This window comes from Pteropus alecto, unplaced genomic scaffold, assembly GCF_000325575.1.
Source record: "Pteropus alecto unplaced genomic scaffold, ASM32557v1 scaffold21, whole genome shotgun sequence".
Classification (NCBI taxonomy): Eukaryota; Metazoa; Chordata; class Mammalia; order Chiroptera; family Pteropodidae; genus Pteropus; species Pteropus alecto.
The window spans coordinates 4910904-4923369 of record NW_006436282.1 but is presented as its reverse complement, the minus strand read 5'-3'; the positions used below and the strand labels follow the sequence as shown (position 1 = coordinate 4923369).

Here is a 12466-nt window from a genome sequence, read left to right as displayed (position 1 = left end):
ATATAGGGTTGTTTGTGTGTGACTGAGATGTGAAATAGGTTAACAAGATGGAATTTTATTTCCCTTATTTAAAACTCCAAACTGGCTCTATTCTTCAGGGTCATCAGGGATTTAGGCTTCTTCATTCTTGCTAGCTGCTATTCGGAGTGTACTCTCTTCAGCCACATGGTGCAGGATAACCACCATGTCTTCACTGCAGCCATGGAAAAAGGGTGTAGAGAAGGAGGAGGCATATCTCTTCCGTTATCTTGACCCTGAAATGACCCACATCACTTCCAGTCACATTCCATGGGCCAGAATCCAGTTTACATGGCAGTATTTGGCTGCAGTAGGGACTGGGACACTCGGTCTTTATTCTAGGCAGCCGTGTGGACTAGCCAAAATTTCTCTTACTATGGAAGAAGGGGGGAATGCATTTTATGTTTCTATTAGCAGCCATTGCCATCTCTTTCAACAGATATTAATATGAGTAAGCCATTATGGGATACCAACTAAACTCACTCTACAGAATTTGAAACTACTCTTTATCATAATTTTTTTAACTGTCACTATTTTTTAAAATTTTATTTTAAAGGGAATCCCAGGTCCTATTGGTCTACCTGGTCCTCAAGGACCCCCAGGACAAGGCTCACCTGGTCCTAAGGTAACTTTCTCAGTGAGAAAGGAGTTTAATATATTTACAATCTAATTGCTATTTTCTGATCAGTGGCCAGTGCATTTGGAAGGCAGCGGATAAAATGAACTTAAAAATCAGAGCTCTCTACTTAATGTAAATGTTACTGATATTCCTATTGGTTTAGAAAATGTAATATATATTCTTTATGTTCTTAGAAGCTTTCATTTATACAATCTCCATTTATTGTTTTATTACTTTTATTTATGAGACCATGTTCAGTAACTCAGGCAATAGTATCAGTAGAGACTACCTGTGGTCACATCTCTCTCTGGATTGGCTTATTTTCTTTCTTGCCAGCACTCCTACAGTAGGGCCAACTATTCAAACATTTAGTTAAAGATAAGGAGTCAGAAGTGGCCCAACAAATAAACATTTTCCATAAACTTAGGAATCAAATTATCTCCTAAATTAGAACTATTATTTATCCCTGGGGGAGAGGCATGGTACCTGTTCTTTAATTAGCTGTCCTTGATATTGCTTCAAAGAATCACTAATCATTGTTAAATAAATAAAATACTTCTGAGAGGTCTCACTTTCAACTACACTCTTCAGTAAGAAGCACCTCAAAAGAACACTGTTACTGTCCTGGAGATTTATGATTTGGGGCACATCATCAAAAGCTCATGTTGTTCTCTCTGGTGACAATACTGCTCTAGGTCAGCAGTCATCTTGGCTTCTCGTGTGTCAGTTTTAGTCATTGTGGAATATAACTGCCTATCATATGAAGCTCAGTTTTCTCTTATTTTGTTGATGTAAGACAGCTATTAAGAGATCAAAGACAGGAATGCATTACTTTTATTTTGCTGCCCTAGTCAATACTCTTCAAATGCTCTTTTCTTACTAGGGAGAAGTAGGCCAGATAGGACCTACAGGCCCTCGAGGACCAGTGGGGCTTGGAGTACAAGGCCCAAAGGTGAGTCGACTATGCTTCTCAGAGCAGTTAGATAATTTACGTAATATTATATAAAGTTTCATTTATATCCAAATGAAATGCAGATCATGCATATGTCAACTAACTGTTACTTTACCAAAGTAAGTTATTCAGAAGAGGGTCTGAGGCTCAGTATAACTCTTATTATTTAAGAACTAAAATTTTGGTTTATTTTAATGACTGTTAATTGTTTTTTTTCTTCTTTTACTTATTAGCATCAGAGGTCCTCTTTTGGCATAGAGCGATTCTTGATTCTTTAAGAACATTATTGCCTACCATATTATAAAACAAAGCACCTAGAAGGATTTAAGTAAAGGTTATTTCCCTTCTTTTGTTTTGTGGCTTCCTAAGAAATTCTTTCCCTCAAGCCGAAGTAAGTTCCCGCCGAAGTAAGTCCCTTGACTTCTGTTATCCAGTAAATTTATATCTCAGCACACTGTTTCTCTTCCTGTTACCACTTATCTCAACTTGCATTTAATTTGCATGTTTGTTTTGAATTACCATTGACTCTTGAACAAGCGGGGCTTTGGGGTACTGACTCCCCTCCCCCACGTATAACTTTTGAATCCTCCAAAACAAGTCATCCTTTGGTTTCTGCAGGGGCTGGGGGTTAGTTAGGACCCCTGTAGATACCAAATTATTGGATCTGAAGTCCCTTATATAAAATGGTATAGAACAATGCAGACAGTTGGCCCTCTGCATCTGTGGATTCCCAACTGCAGATGGAATACTGTTTCAATCCCTGTTCAAACCCATGGGTGCTAGACCCAGTGATGCAGAGGGCTGACTGTATACCTATTGGAAAAAAAATCTGCATATAAGTGGAACTGCGCAGCTCAAACCTGTGTCATTCAAGGGTCAACTGTACTTTTCATCTTACTATACCCTCAGGAACTGCACTGGCTAATGCTGCAGCTACTAGCCACATGTGGTTATTGAATGCCTGAAATGTGGCTAGTATGAACAGATATGCCGCAAGCGTAATACACACACTGGATTACAGTGCTTGGCACACACACAAAAAGTAAAATATATCATTAAGAGATTTTACATTGACTACATATTGAAATAATATTTCAGATATATTAAATAAATTGTTAGAATTATTTTTGTCTGTTTCTTTTAACTTTATAAATATGACTGCTAGAAAAGTTATAATTACATTTATTTCTTACTTTATATTTCTATTGGACAGTGCTGCTCCATTGGGGCAGGGACCTTATTTCTATCCTTTTCTTCTTTATTATTGAATCCTCAGTTTGGGGGACATGCTAGGTGTTAAATAAATGCTGTTGAATAAAAGAATAAATCCTTACTTCACCTTTCACAATTTCTATAACTCATCCTGAAGGCATATAGGATCTGGTGAGCCATGCTAAAAGTTGAATTTCACCATCGATCTGTCATTGTCTTAATTTTTACACATATCTGGTTATTAGAAAAAAATGTAAGATTTGGGCCTAAGTAGAACATACATATTACATATATTTAAACATATAATTACAGGGGCTAAAAAGTGTACTAATGTAGTAATAATCGCTGCTATTTGCTGAGTGGTTTTGATATGCTGCACAATGTACTAAATATGTCTATACGTATATGTAGTATATACATTTTCTATATACATGTATTATATCATATATAAGCCAATCTTAGAGAAGCGATATAGAGTAGGAAGGCTCAGCAGTTAAACTACCTAACTTCAAATCGCAGTTTTGCAACTAACTAGATATGTAATCTTAAGCATCTCTCACTTTACATAAAATATTTTGAACATAATATTATAGAGATTAATACAAAGAACACTCAGGTATTCTACAACCCATATAGAATGCAGTCATAATATTTGTTTTAATGTCCTTATTGTTTTAATGTTTTAATGTCCTACTAATCCTGTCACTTGTGTCATTTTCTGGGTCAGTTTCAATTAATTGATTTTTCTCAGCACAAAGGGCTATACTTCCCAGCTTTTCTGAGTGCCTGATAATTTTTGATTCAACGCCAACCATCGTGATTTTACCTTTTTTGGGTATTAGATAGTTTTGTATTCCTATAAATATTTTTAGCTTTGTTTTTGGATGCTTTTCAGTTCTTTGAAAACAGCTGGAGCCTTTTGGTAGAAAAGAGCAACATTTAGTCTTGCTTTTAAGCTTTACTGGGTAGAAAAGAGCAACATTTAGTCTAAGGTTATTTTTTCCCCACTACGAAGCAAGATCCTTTTACAATTTCTAATCTATGCCCTCAGAATTGTGAGATTTTCTTTCTTGCCATTAGGAGCAGGCACTATTTCTGGCCTGCGGTCAGTTCTCTGAGACCCTTTAAGTCGGTTGCTTGTCTGGCCTTGTATAGTGTCTTTACAGCGTGCTGAACAGCATTCACCTGAACACTCGAGGTTGGTGCTCGGCAGATCTTCATATTCTCTCCGTTTTACTCCTTCCTCTCTGGTATTCTATTCTGTGAATTTTTGATACTTTGGCTCCTACATTTGTGAATAGCTTTTGATACCAGACTCCTACCTTTGTCTTGTAAAATTACAGAGATTTCTGAACCTACCCTGGGCACTCTCTGCACCACGCTCCAGTAACTATCCAGGCAGTAAACTGAGGAAATTATAGCATTCGCCTAATTTGTTTCTCCTTTCTTCGAGATTATTTTCCCTCATTATTTGGTGTCTAATGTCTTGAGATACATTGTTTCATATATTTTGTCTGTTTCTTTTTGGTGTGTCAGGCAGGAAATTATATCTAGTTATAATTTCCTCTATTATTCCTCTATTTTGACTGGAACCTTAAGTTGCATCTATTTGCATATGTAGACTGGTCTGTAACTTTGTTTTCTTGTCTTGTTATTGTGTGATTTTTTTTTATTCAAGATTTTATTAATCTCATAAAATAAATTTTTTTAAAAATTTATTTTAAAAAAATAAATCCTTTTTAAAAAATTTTAAAACTATTTGTATAAGATAGTAAATATCTGTTCTTCAAAGGTTTGACAATTTGTTAAGGCTTGACTGTAAACCAACTAAGCCTGTGATCATGGAATGAAGGAAAGTGAGAGACCTTCAATTATTGATTCAATTTATTTAATGCCATTTGCTTATTTAGCTTGTCCATTTTTTTCTTATGTCATTTACATAATTTATATTTTCTTGAAGATTGTTTTCCAACATATTTTTTGAAGTTGTCACAAAAAGTTTTATGATTTTAAAAAATATTTACCGTGTGTAATTATATCTCTCTTTAATTCCTAATACTGTTTATTTGTATCTTTTAAAATATTAATCATTTCTGCTAGAGATTTTTTTTTAAGTATTATCTTTTAATTTTGTTACTCTTCTTACTCTTTGTTTTCAAGTTTATTATTTTTTGCTCTCATCTTTATCATACCTTTCTACTTATTTTTAGGTTCAACTGTGGTTTTTCCATTTGATCTATTTGAAATGACTTTCGATTATCTTTAAATATTTTTTACTATTAATAAATGCAATAAGAACACTTTTATACTGTTTGAAGGTAGGATATGTTTTCTCTGAACATATTAAAAAACTTAATCATAAATTAACTTGAAAGCAAGTAAAATTATTGAGTATTAGAGCTGGAAGTGATGTTAGGTCTCAAATTTTTTTTATGTCATTTTTATATTAGTTTCTTAGGATTGCTACAACAAAGTACCACACACTTTGTAGCCTAATACCATAGGAATTCATTGTCTCACAGTTCTGGAGGCTAGAAATAGAAAATCAAGGTGTGTGCAGGGCTGTGCTTCCTCTAAAACCCATAGGGAAGAATCCTTCCTTGCCTCTTCTTAGCTTCTCATGGTGGCTAATCCTTGGCATTCTTTTGCTCACAGTTACATCACTCTAATCTTTGCCTCTGTTATTGCATGGTGTTCTCCGGATGTGTCTGTCTTCACATGATGTTTTTCTCTTTTTATAAGGACACCGGTCATATTAGATTAGGGCCCACTCTAATGACCTCATCTTAACTTGATCACATCTGAAAAGACCCTATTTCCAAAAAAAGGTCACATTCACAGGTATCAAGTGCTAGGACTTCAACATATCTTTTTGAGAATCACAATTCAACCTACAACAAACAACAGTGCAAAACGGAGATCCAGAGAGGTTAAATATCTTGGTCAAGGTCAAATAGTTCAATTACTATTAATTACTACTCCAATTTCTCCACTCAGAGGCTTTTCTCAGACAATGTAAAATATATCTAATTGCAAGTACCTCAAAATGGGGGTGCATGATAAACATGAACTTTGGAAAATAAAATCTTTGCTTATCCACTAGGGGTCACCAGGCTCAACAGGGTTTCCAGGACAGCCAGGAGTACCAGGAGAAGATGGGGCTGTAGGGAAGAAGGTAAACTATGTTTTTCTTATCACTGTTGAACCACACTAATATCTTGGTCCAGTGGGAGATCAAATTAAACCATCCTAGGCAAACTTAGTATTTTAAGGAAAAAAACCCACAACTCTAAATTTCCTTTTTCAATTACTTCAGAGAGAAAAGGCACTAATTCAAAGACTGAGTAGTGTCTCACACCCTCTGCCTTCTCTGGTGTTTTGGCCATGACTTAGTCTCTTTGGGATTCCTAGAAAGCACTTTAATTTAAACTTAAAGAAAAATACTTTTTCCCCCTCTAAAAGGAGAGTCTGTAAATGCATTTGGGAAGTAAGGCCATTATAAAGATTTCCTGAAGCATTTGGAGTTGAAATATTCATTTTTCAACAGCAGTAGTAAAATGCAGCAGATGGAAAGGTTGAAGGTCTTTCTTGTTTTTTAAAATAACAAATCATCAAATATGAATGACACGTCAAAGGAAAGTGAGCTTATTGCTTTGGAAGTTGGCTGAGAAATTGGAGTTTTTCATGATATTTCAGTTGCTCTGAGCTAAATTGGAGTTTGATAATTAATTTATTCAAGTTGGTAAACTTCCAAATTAATTTTGAGAGTAGAGTGAAGGTCTGGTCTGTTTTAGAGGGTCTCAGCAGAGAATCCACTGGCCATAGGCAGGGACAAGGTGGGATTATACGTACTATCTATGAAAGGTAAGCTAAGACACCAATGTCATTTCATCTAGGGAGAAGCAGGGCTTCCAGGAACAAGAGGCCCCGAAGGACCACCTGGGAAAGGACAATCTGGCCCCAAGGTATGGAACTGACAGTGTTGGAGGTAGCAGACTACCTACATTCTGGCTCTGATACTAAGAAGACAATTTAGGAGAAATTTGACCACTATTCTTCCTATGTCAAATGTGTTTACTTCTGGCTTAAAATTACGGATACTGGCTTGTGAGCTTTTGGAAGGCAGCAAGTATGTATTTTTCATTTTTATTTCCTAACATCTATTATAAGACCCAGGTAATAGGAAGAGTTCAACACATGTTTTTCTCAATAAATAGCCAGGTTGACATTTAAAAAACACATAAGAAGGTAAAAGAAGCCTTGAGATGCATCCTTGAGACTTGAAAATCCATAAATTTTCTCCAAATATTTATGGAATTTCACATAGCAATAAGAAATATCACCTTATTAAGGGGCAGTTTCACTTTCACAACTTGGCATAAATTTATTTTATACATTTTAGAAATGCTAGTTGAATAATCTTTTTATATGTCAAGATGAGAATATCCAAATTCATCAATGAGACCATTAGTGGCAAAACCTACAGCCTCTAAGGTGCCAGATGTTCCTGTAGTTTTTATGTATAGTAATCAATGCCCATATAAAGATTCTGAAGAATTCTATATGAGTAAAGTAAAAAAATCTATATACTTTTAGTATTCTACTTACAATTGTTTTAAAATAGAATTCATAGCTTAAGAAGTCTATGTCTTGAAAAATATTGGCTGAATTGAGTCCTTAACCTTAAATGTAAGAATTTGAAATTTAAATATATTTGTAGAATTTCAAACAAATTTATTTATCGACATACCAGACTATGAGATCCTTTTTGACGGGGGAGAGGAGAGAGAAGACAGAGAATACTTTTTTAACATCATGAAAAATACTTATAGAAATGCTTGCCTTCTTCCTTGTAGTTGGTGGAACAAACTGATCTCTTCACTGTGGGGGCAAAAAGAAAAAGAAAGAAAGAAATGTTTGCCTATTAACATTCAGGAAAACTAATGTATTCTAGACTATACTTTTGGAAAGTAGACCCTTGAGTTAATAATGGAAGCTGTAAGAATGAATGATATCTCTGAGAAAGAGAGCCGAAGTTTAAATTTCATATGGTACAGTAGCTGAGGAAAGAACATTCAGAACAGCACAAAGGCAAGCAATAGTTACCATGTTATGGAAACCAAGGAGAAAGGGTTTCAAGAGAAAAGCAGTAGGGGGTGTCAGACGCCACCACAGAGCAAGGAGAATATGCATAGAAGAGAGAGCCCACTGGATTTGTGGCTCTGAGGTGATTTGCAGCTTATGGAAGGCTATAGGAGAACAGTGGTAGGAATGTGATGCATAGCCCGGCGTCCTCCTATGGTTCAGTGTTGGCACTTTATTACATTTAGTTGGGTTCCTACTGTTGTCTTCTGGGGTGATTTAGGTCAATAAGTTAAATTTAGTAGTTAATAGAAGAAAATAAATAGTTTTGCTTAGATTTCGTTTCTACTGACGAATTATAATGATACAATAAGTGATATTTTGACATTCAACTGTTACTTTTTTATTACCTGTGTTATTGCTCTCCATTAGTATGGACCTTGAGGAGTTAATGATATCTCCATAGATCCTACAGGGGGCCCCCTCTTCTTCTTAGTGCAGTGTCTGCACTGCTGATGACCTTGGTATAGTCCAATGGTTCTCAGGGTGTGGTCCTTGGACCAGCACCTGTGAATGTGTCAGAAATATGAATTCCTGGGTACCCATGAAGACCTACAAAGTCTGAAACTCTGGATGGAGGGCCCCACAATCTATGGACTAATAAGCACTCCAGGTGATTTCTGATACATGCTCAGGATTGAAAACTGTGGTTTAGTTGTTTATGTCATAAATGCTTAAAAAGTCTCAGCTGCAAACCCCAAGGAGTCATTTCTTTGTCAAGCTAGGCACACACTTGGATATGGTACCTTGTGATTGAGCCCTAGTTTAAGGACAGTTTTGTAATGCTCAGAGGATTTTTGTTGAAAGTAACAAATTCTTTTGAGGGAGCACTGTGTACACAACCAGGCTGGAGAACAGCCAGTGGGTACTTTCTAGTTCCGCCCCAGCTTAATGCTCACATATCTTTCTACCAATAGCATTATTGGTCTCCTTTGAGAGGAAGAATTAGATGACTCATTGAAGAAGAAATGGGGCTGAATTTGAAAAATGTCTTATTTTATGTTTTAAAACTGAAATAGCAGGAAAGCTAAAAAACAGCATGAAAAAGCATAGATAGATCTCTATTTTGAAACAGTGACTGTCTCAGAATCATCTGTTTATAGATCAAGGGTGCAAAAAACCCTGTAAATTCATATAAAGTTCCCAAAGAAAGATATTGAACTTAGATTTTTAAGAATATTAAATAGCATTGAATAATGGTGAGGACTGAGCAATTCTGAAACATCCAATCTGCTTAAGAACAGTGACAAAGCCTGTAGAACTGAGCTGGGCTCGGGGCATGTTGCTTTAAAATTGATATTAGTTAAGAATCTGGCCCTGATATGACTGTTGTAAGATGAAGGAAAGTTTGTTAATACAACTGTATTTTTATATTTTGTCAGGGTGACGAAGGAAAGAAAGGGAGCAAAGGAAATCAAGGACAGAGGGGATTTCCGGGGCCCGAAGGGCCAAAGGTAAGGTTTTAATTTTCTCGTTTCTCCTTTGGGGAGACTGTAATTGTGTCTGGTTTTAACGGAATATTAGATTTCTACTGCAAATTTGATTTCCCATTTATTTCTCAACAAATACAAAACAAAAACCCCCAAATGAAAAATGCTTTAGAAAACATACTATTCTAGACCATCATGAAATGGAATAAAGTAACTGCAAAAAATATGAAATCTTCATTGGAGCATTTGTGTTTCTAAGAGAGAATCTGTATGTCAGTCCTCTCTACTAGCAATCAAATATTCAGAAGTTGGGATAAAGTTAGGACCAGAGGAGATACCAATTCTCTTTCATCTTGTTTTACTGGACAACAACAACAAAAAAGTCCTAGGCTGAGAGGCAGTGCAGTGATTATAAAAAGCTGGGCTACAGAAGGCAGGAGAGTGGTATTCTCATACTGCTCCACCCTGGAACCTTTTGGGGCCAGTCACTTCAATCACGGAAAGAAAGTAATAATATATTTATTTCACAGGATCGTTGTGAAGACTAACACAGTTAATAAAATACTTAGCACAGTTCCTGACACATATGAAGTGTTCAATACATGGAGTGATTCAGAGAGGAAAAAAAAATCAATACTGTGAAATGGAAAGTAGGGGATATGTGTCCTGACAGACAGGGTGCTGAGGAAAAAGTTAAGGAGATTGTGAGGCAAGCAATTAGGTACGTGTCCTGACTTAGCAGGAGAGAATATTGAGGTCATTTGAATGTGTCAGGAAACAGAAATTGCAAACCTAAGAGAATTCAGGCCTCTAGGAAGGTGCTAATTGTTAGAAGAAACAAGGAATATGTTCAAGGACCAGACTATTAAAGGACAACTTTAAAAAAGTACTGGCAAGATGAGAGCAGGTTCAAAACAAAGCATCCCCTGTAGACCAGTGATTCATAAAGTCAGTGTCTCTCAGTGTCCCCCAGGGAGATTTTGTTACAAATCTGTGTTTCTTGGCGCCATGCCCAGAGATCTGAACTTAGTAGGTGAGTAGGTTCCAGGAATCTGATTTTTCAGAATAAGTACCCTCTGCTACAGGTAGTTAAAGGCACACATGATGAGAAATGTCATTATAGAAGCAATGTGTTGTATTAGTATTAATAACAGTGATTATTCTTTATGTCTTAATCTTATTTAAAGTGAATATTTTTCTATTTTGAAATAAACCTTGTTTTGATGAAGAACTTATATATTTTAAAGCATAATCGCACCTTAATACAAGGTCTTTAAAAAAATTGTATACTTTCTATGTATTTAACTTTGTATTTTATAAGTACAGTAATTGTTTTTTTGTTTTTTTTTTTTAAAAAAAGTAGACATCTAGAAGCATAATTTCATTTACCCTGGTCTTAGTGAAAAATTAACAGCTTAATGTTTTATTTCTTTGTCATAGGATTAAATAAGGTGGTTATCTTTTGCCAGAATCCCAGTGTGTCATGTGCCATTGCCTTATAGATTTGGAATTAAAGATTGGCACATGCATATGTTGGCATGATCCGGGCCCCAGAAGGGCAATGTGCTCAGCCTGTCAGTCATATTGGGGATTCAGCAGAATAGGAGGCCTCAGCTGTGAAGATGAACATGGCTCAAGACAGCGGTCATTATCAGTGAATCTGATTTATAGAGTCCCTCCCAAAGGAGGCAGGTGATCAAATGGACAACTCATGCTATTGAGAATAGTTCATTCTCTAAGGCAAAGGGAGGCAAATTTTTTTGGTAAAGGTACAGGTAGCAAATATTTAAGGCTTTGTGAGCCAAGAGACAAAATTGAGGATATTATGTAGGCACTTATATAGTGATCATTTTAAAATGTGAAAATCATTTTTAACCAGATGGCTGGTGAGATTTGGCTCACAGATTACAGATTGCTGCACTTAGTCTCCATTAGTCGTTTCCAAATTGTTTGATTATAGATCTCTACCAGTAAAAAAACTTTGACCACACTCCAGTATGTTTATTTTTTAATTGTAATTTTTATTCATAAACGATCATACTAATATGTTTATGTAAAAAAAAATTGAAAATTTAAAACATGAGAAAATATATACAGAATACTCAAATAGGTCATTTAAAACACCTTGTGGAGTGTGTGCAGCCTATTTTAATGATAATTGCTTTACATAGTGTTTTTAGGTGTGGTAATAGTACTCTTATGGGAATCATCAGAGGTACTTCATAAAAATTCATATTCTTGGGCCTAGCCCCTAGATCTATTAAATTAAAGTATCTGGGGCTGAAATCCTGCACTCTGTATTTTACCAGATTAATCTGATGATTTCTCCCTAAAATTTGAGAATAATTGGACTAGACTAGGCGAGACAGATATTGCTTGCTGTACCAGATTGAGTCTTTACTGAGACTCAGTATAGAGACACCAAAAAAAATTGAGAAATATTTTTTCTATTCAAACAAAATTTATTTTGACCATAAATTCACTACTTCTAAAAAGGGATATGAGAAAGCTTAAAATGAAGACAGACATACCATGGGACACAAAATAAATAACAAAGGAAAAAGCTGTAAGCTAGAAGAAATATTTATCTACTAAGTATACCCAAAAACTTATGCTGAAGATAATTGTTATAATTGAACAAATATTTTCCTCTGAGCTTCCTGGTATACAACAAAAGAGAAACACCAGAACTGCATCATTTTTTATTAACTAATTAAAGGATGCACAAGAGATAAAAGTTTCCTAATGCAATGGAATTAATTGAATACATTTATTAGAGGCATTGAAATCTTAATTATCAATAACTTTAGAAGTGGTTTAACAAAGATGTTAAAATATTTTCACATTGGTCTGTGGAACAGATAGGCTATAATATTTTAAAATGCTAGAAACACATTTTTCTACATTTTTCCTAATATAATTCCTATATATAGTTGGGGTTTTTTTTTTTTTTTGCATTAAGTATAGTGAGTATTTTGTTCTTTTTTAGGGTGATCCTGGGGTTATGGGCCCTTTTGGAATGCCTGGAGCATCAATTCCTGGACCACCTGGGCCAAAGGTATGCATTCTTGGGACTATTATTTCTTACTTGGA

General features: G+C 35.4%; 1 protein-coding gene across 1 annotated transcript in view; it reads left to right on the top strand.

The window, feature by feature from the left end:
* COL28A1 (collagen type XXVIII alpha 1 chain) overlaps positions 1-12466 on the top strand; it is a 130070-nt gene that overhangs the window by 51137 nt on the left and 66467 nt on the right. Inside the window, exons 16-21 of the mRNA XM_025046936.1 lie at positions 575-643; positions 1521-1589; positions 5905-5976; positions 6698-6766; positions 9326-9397; positions 12363-12431. Coding sequence (XP_024902704.1) covers positions 575-643; positions 1521-1589; positions 5905-5976; positions 6698-6766; positions 9326-9397; positions 12363-12431 — 420 coding nt within the window. The remainder of the gene's footprint in view (positions 1-574; positions 644-1520; positions 1590-5904; positions 5977-6697; positions 6767-9325; positions 9398-12362; positions 12432-12466) is intronic.